This window comes from Cucurbita moschata, unplaced genomic scaffold (assembly GCF_002738365.1).
Source record: "Cucurbita moschata cultivar Rifu unplaced genomic scaffold, Cmos_1.0 Cmo_Scf00005, whole genome shotgun sequence".
NCBI lineage: Eukaryota > Viridiplantae > Streptophyta > Magnoliopsida > Cucurbitales > Cucurbitaceae > Cucurbita > Cucurbita moschata.
This window is the reverse complement of record NW_019268521.1, coordinates 872,641-878,740: the sequence shown is the minus strand read 5'-3', so window position 1 is coordinate 878,740 and position 6,100 is coordinate 872,641. Positions and strand designations below refer to the sequence as shown.

Genomic DNA, 6,100 nt, shown 5'->3' with positions numbered 1-6,100 from the left:
CCTTAACTTTTAAAAAAAAAAAAAAAAAACAAAACATAAAATGATTATTACAATTTTACTAAATTTGATTAAAAAAACATCCAAAGTAGAAATCAAAATATTATTTTAAACTATTATTTATTCTCATTCAAAATTATTTAAATAGAATAGACGAAATTAAAAAAAAAAATTCATTAATATTTTTTTACGGTTTAAAAATACATTTACCATTAATACCACGTTTAAAATTTTTTCATAAAACTTTTATAAGGAGCGTTAATATCTTTTATAATATTAAAAAAAAAAATTATTATCGTCAATATATAAATAGAAATTGTCTATTTACACTCCATAAATATTCTCCATACTCATTTTTTTAAAATATTTAACACTATTAATTAAGTATTTTCTTCGTGCTAATAACAGTTCAATTTATATACTGACCATAAAGGTGCATATAATTTGAAACGTAACAACTTAAAAAAAAAATGTTAAAAGGTGATTTTTATTTTTTTTTAGATTAAAGTATTATTGAAAAATTTTAATTCTTCAAAAGTATTTTTGAAACAGTAGTAACAATTTTCATAAAAAGAAATTAAGGTAAGTGTTTTTTTTTTTATTTTGATTTTTTTAAAAAATTAAAAGTATTAGTTCGAGGTATTTTTATTAATGTAGCAAAAAGTTAAATAATATATATATATATACCTTGTTTTTATGAAGAAATATAAATAATTTAAAAAATAGAGAACCTATGGCTATGGCTAAATGGCTATGGCTAAATGGCTATGGCTAAATGGCTATGGCTATGGCTATGACTAATTTAATTATTACGCATAACTAACCAATGGATGTCGAATTGCATGCGAAAACAGTGAAATGATTCAAACGGACCTAATCAGCCAAACAAACGCTCTGCTACAACTGCTTTCCGTCCTCGCCCTCCCTTCCCTTCCCTCTTTCTTCAGAATCTCAACCAAATCCCCCCATTCTTCCGCCATTTCAAGCCGCTCAATGTTCTGACGAATTTCCTGCCTCAGAACCGCCATTGTCGGCCCGATTTTATCTGCAATCGTGAACGATAACATCACAGAGAGAAACAGAAAGAGATCGACAGGGACAGAGGCGGAAAGCAAACCGAGGACGTGAATGAGCGAATTGCAGAGCGAAATGAAAGGTTGGACAGGGATGACGATGTTAATGGCGGTCGTTGCAGCATCCTCGTGGTCGTTGTTGATTCGCTGATCTTCAGGTTCTGGTTTGATGAGGAGGAGTTGCGAGAGTTGCTCTGTTGCGGACCTGATCGCGGATTTCTCCATTTCGGACCTTCCTCTATCGGCTTCAATGGCGGGTTCTGTTTCTTCCTTTGCCTTGCCTTTTATTCTCGGTTTTTTGGAATACAAAATTAGGGAGTTCGGATTTATTAATATTTTATTTTGTATCATCTGCAGTTTTTCCCTCCCTTGACCTGCAAAATTTATGAATTTTTAATCCTTTTATTAATTTTATATTCGAGCCAGTTTTCATCACAAATTTTGTCGATCCGAACATAGCTAGTGATTAATCTACGAAAATTGATGATTCGATCACCACTAGTGCATTTCAAATTAATTTATGCATTTGTTGCATTTGAAGTTCGATAGGTAAGCATAGATTCTTTGGTCCTTAGGTCCTTAATAATTTTGATGTTTTTCAATTTAGTCTTTCCAATTTAAATAACTTTTAACTTATATTTTAAATATTTGTAATGGATCTATAACTTTTTTGAAGAACAAGACTAGATCTGCAAAGTTTAGGGATGAATTACCTTAATGATTAAATAAATTTTTTTCTAAATTCGATTCGAATCACTCCACAAGCTAACTTATCAAGACTACTTGAATGACTCTAGCATGCAAATTTTCAGCCCACAAGATAACTTGATGAACTTGATCCAGACTATTGAATAACTCTAGCATGCAAATTTTCAGCCCACAAGATAACTTGATCTAGACTACTTGAATGACTCTAATATCAAGATAACTTGATCAAGACTATTTGAATGACTCTAGTATATCAAGATAGATCAAGACTACTTGAATGACTCTAGTATATCAAGATAGATCAAGACTACTTGAATGACTCTAGTATATCAAGATAGATCAAGACTACTTGAATGACTCTAGTATATCAAGATAGATCAAGACTACTTGAATGACTCTAGTATATCAAGATAGATCAAGACTACTTGAATGACTCTAGTATATCAAGATAGATCAAGACTACTTGAATGACTCTAGTATATCAAGATAGATCAAGACTACTTGAATGACTCTAGTATATCAAGATAGATCAAGACTACTTGAATGACTCTAGTATATCAAGATAGATCAAGACTACTTGAATGACTCTAGTATATCAAGATAGATCAAGACTACTTGAATGACTCTAGTATATCAAGATAGATCAAGACTACTTGAATGACTCTAGTATATCAAGATAGATCAAGACTACTTGAATGACTCTAGTATATCAAGATAGATCAAGACTACTTGAATGACTCTAGTATATCAAGATAGATCAAGACTACTTGAATGACTCTAGTATATCAAGATAGATCAAGACTACTTGAATGACTCTAGTATATCAAGATAGATCAAGACTACTTGAATGACTCTAGCGACTCTGGCATGTAAATCTTCAGCCCACAAGACCACAAGAAACTTGATCAAGACTACTTGAATGACTCTAGCGACTTTGACATGTAAATCTTCAGCCCACAAGACCACAAGAAATTAAATAAATCATAACGACTTTCTTATTCTCGTTTGATAAATAAAAATAATATTAGATTATTTTTTTAATTATAAAAGGCATCATAGAATATTAAATAATAGTGCATCATAAATTTTTAATTTAAAATTAATTTTTGTTAAAATTTAAAATATTATAATATTTTTTTAGTTTTTAAAATAATTTAATAAGCAAGAATTATGAAATATTTTTAATTATAAATACTCCACACATCTCTTTCTTATGTTATATTGTTGAATAAATAATTGTATTTTATCCAATAATATATAGATTATCTCTGCCAAATGTCTACAAATTATTGGTCATTTTCAGATTAAATTAATATTTTAATTAAATGTATCTTCCAAAGATTTTCCTGTTGGTTGGCTGTTTACAAATTTATTTATGTTATCCATTATTTTTATCATATTCTGAAAATTATGTAATTATTAGACAATAATAATTATAAATATATTTTGGAATGTTTTTTAAAGTATTATTTTTTTTTATTATATAAAATTGTCTTTACTTCCATTTTTCTTCCAAGAAAAATATAATTAAATGATTATTCATTTCATTTATTAACAATAATGGAATGTAGTCAACCATGATATTAAGTTTAGAATTATTTTTAATAAGTTGAAAATTTAGAATATTATATATATTTTTTAATTTCAAATTAAAATATTGAAAAATGCTTCAACACATTTTTAGTAAATTTAAGGATTATGGTATACTCATTTTCTATTAAGTTTTTTTAATATTATAGTTTAGTCCTTAATTTTTGTTGGATTTTACATTTTAGTCCACAAATTTCACAAAAACTATTTTTTTTTTCTATTTAGAGAATTAAAGAAATAAAAACAAAAATGGGATGAAAATTAGAAATATGTACTTTTAATTGTATTAATTAAAAGAGTCGACCACTATTTTAAATCTATCGTGGGGATAGGATGACTAAGAAACTATTAGATCCCACAATCAATCCCACATTGGTTGATGAGGAGAATGAAACACCCTTTATAATGGTGTAGAAACCTCTCTCTAGTAGACGCGTTTTAAAAACCTTGAGGGGAAATCCGGAAAGAAAAGCTCAAAGAGGACAATATCTGCTAGTGATGGGCTCGAGTTGTTACAAATGATATTAGAGCTAGACATAGGGTTGTGTGCCAGTAAAGGCGCTGGGCCCTGAAGGAGGGTGGATTTGGTGGGAGTCCCACATCGATTAGAGAAAGGAACTACAATGATATCAGAGACAGACACAGGGTTGTGTGCCAGTAAGGAAAGGAATTACAACGATATCAGAGACAGACACAGGGTTGTGTGCCAGTAAGGGCGCTAGCCCTGAAGGAGGGTGGATTTGGTGGGAGTCCCACATCGATTAGAGAAAGGAACTACAACGATATCAGAGACAGACACAGGGTTGTGTGCCAGTAAGGGCGCTAGCCCTGAAGGAGGGTGGATTTGGTGGGAGTCCCACATCGATTAGAGAAAGGAACTACAACGATATCAGAGACAGACACAGGGTTGTGTGCCAGTAAGGGCGCTAGCCCTGAAGGAGGGTGGATTTGGTGGGAGTCCCACATCGATTAGAGAAAGGAACTACAACGATATCAGAGACAGACACAGGGTTGTGTGCCAGTAAGGGCGCTAGCCCTGAAGGAGGGTGGATTTGGTGGGAGTCCCACATCGATTAGAGAAAGGAACTACAACGATATCAGAGACAGACACAGGGTTGTGTGCCAGTAAGGGCGTTAGCCCCGAAGGGGGGTGGATTTGGTGGGGTCCCACATTGATTAGAGAAAGGAACGAGTGCCAGTAATGACGATGGGCCATAAAGGGGGTGGATTTAGTGGGGTCCCACATCGATTAGAGAAAGGAACATTGAATAAAGAAAGGTGGATTTGGTGGGGGTCCCACATTGAATAAAGAAAGGAACGAGTGCCAGTGAGTGAGGATGCTAGGCCTTGAAGGAAGGTGAATTTGGTGGGTGACCTAGAAAGGATGCTAGTGCTAGGTCGTGAAGGAGGGTGGATTTGGTGGGGTCCCACATCGATTAGAGAAAGAAACGAGTACCAATAAGGACGCTGAGCCCTAAAGGATGATGGATTAGAGAAATGAATGAGTACCAGCAAGGACGCAGGGCCCTGAAGGGGGTGAGTTGTGCTATCCCTCAATCCCAAATTGGTTGGGAGGAGAACGAAACACCCTTGTTAACCCTGTTCGATCGTTACATTATTATTATTTAAATAATTAACGACGACTTTATTTTAATTCTAAACTAAGGTAGAAAAAAACAAAATATTTAAAAATTAAAAGGCCAAAATAGAACCATAATGAAAGTACATGAACCTAAATAAAATTAAAATGGAAAATAGTGATAATTACAAAAGAAAAAAGTTTAAATTAATTGAAAGAGTTGTCTTTTTAAAAATAAAAAAATAAAAAATAAAAAATAATTATAATGCACGTTAATAAGAGTACAGTTATTGCGTGCATGTACCTGAGGGGTTTGTCTAAATGTGGAAGAACATAAATTAATTTTAAATTTAATAAATACTATTTATTTCTTTTTTAGATTAATCTGAATATTTAGCCACCAATGCGATAACTACAAATATTGTTGGGTTTTGGTAGGACAAACTCTACACTTGTCTCCCATTTTGGAATTATTTATAATATTTAATTTTAATAACGTTTTTATAATTTTTTTTTTGTTTAATGTATAATAAATCCGTAAAATTTCATTATTTTATCACAAATTTTTTTTATGTTACATTCATATAATTTAGTATGAATATTTATCTAACAAATTTGAATTATTTATTTAATAAATTTATAAATTTTGAAAATATTGAAAAAAATTAAAATTTGATAGGTTCCATATTTTTATAGTTATATATGTCTTCTGTCTCTATTTTATTTCCCATTTTTGTCAAATTTTCTATTTATTTTTGTGGCTTCCATAGAAAAATATAATAAAATGTTCGGAATAATTTCTAACTTCAAATTACTCTTAGAAAATATAAATATATGTAATAGCTCAAGCCCACCGCTAGTAGATATTGTCCTCTTTGGTCTTCCTCTTTCGAACTTCCTGTCAACCATTTGTAATAATCCAGGCCCGGTTAGCTTGTCGTCTTTGGACTTTCCCTTTCAGGCTTCCCCTCAAGGCTTTAAAACGCATCTACTAGGGGAAGGTTTCCACACCCTTATAAATGGTGGTTTGTTCTCCTCTCCAACCAATGTGGGACATCATAATCCACCCCCCTTCGGGTCCCAGAGTCCTCGTTGGCACTCTTTCCTTCCTCCAATCGATGTGCGACTGCCCCCAAATCCACCCCCTTTGGGG

The 6,100-nt window shown here is 32.2% G+C and overlaps 1 protein-coding gene across 3 annotated transcripts in view; it reads right to left on the bottom strand.

Moving 5' to 3' along the window:
• Positions 1-1,405, bottom strand: part of LOC111443470 (glycolipid transfer protein 3-like) — a 2,798-nt gene extending 1,393 nt beyond the window's left edge. For 2 of the 3 annotated variants that reach the window (XM_023081286.1, XM_023081287.1), the window contains exon 1: positions 871-1,405. In XM_023081286.1, the coding sequence (XP_022937054.1) occupies positions 871-1,295 (425 nt within the window). In that variant the 5' untranslated portion in view covers positions 1,296-1,405. The remainder of the gene's footprint in view (positions 1-870) is intronic. The other variant, XM_023081288.1, reaches the window with a different exon arrangement.
• Positions 1,406-6,100: the final 4,695 nt, after the last annotated feature.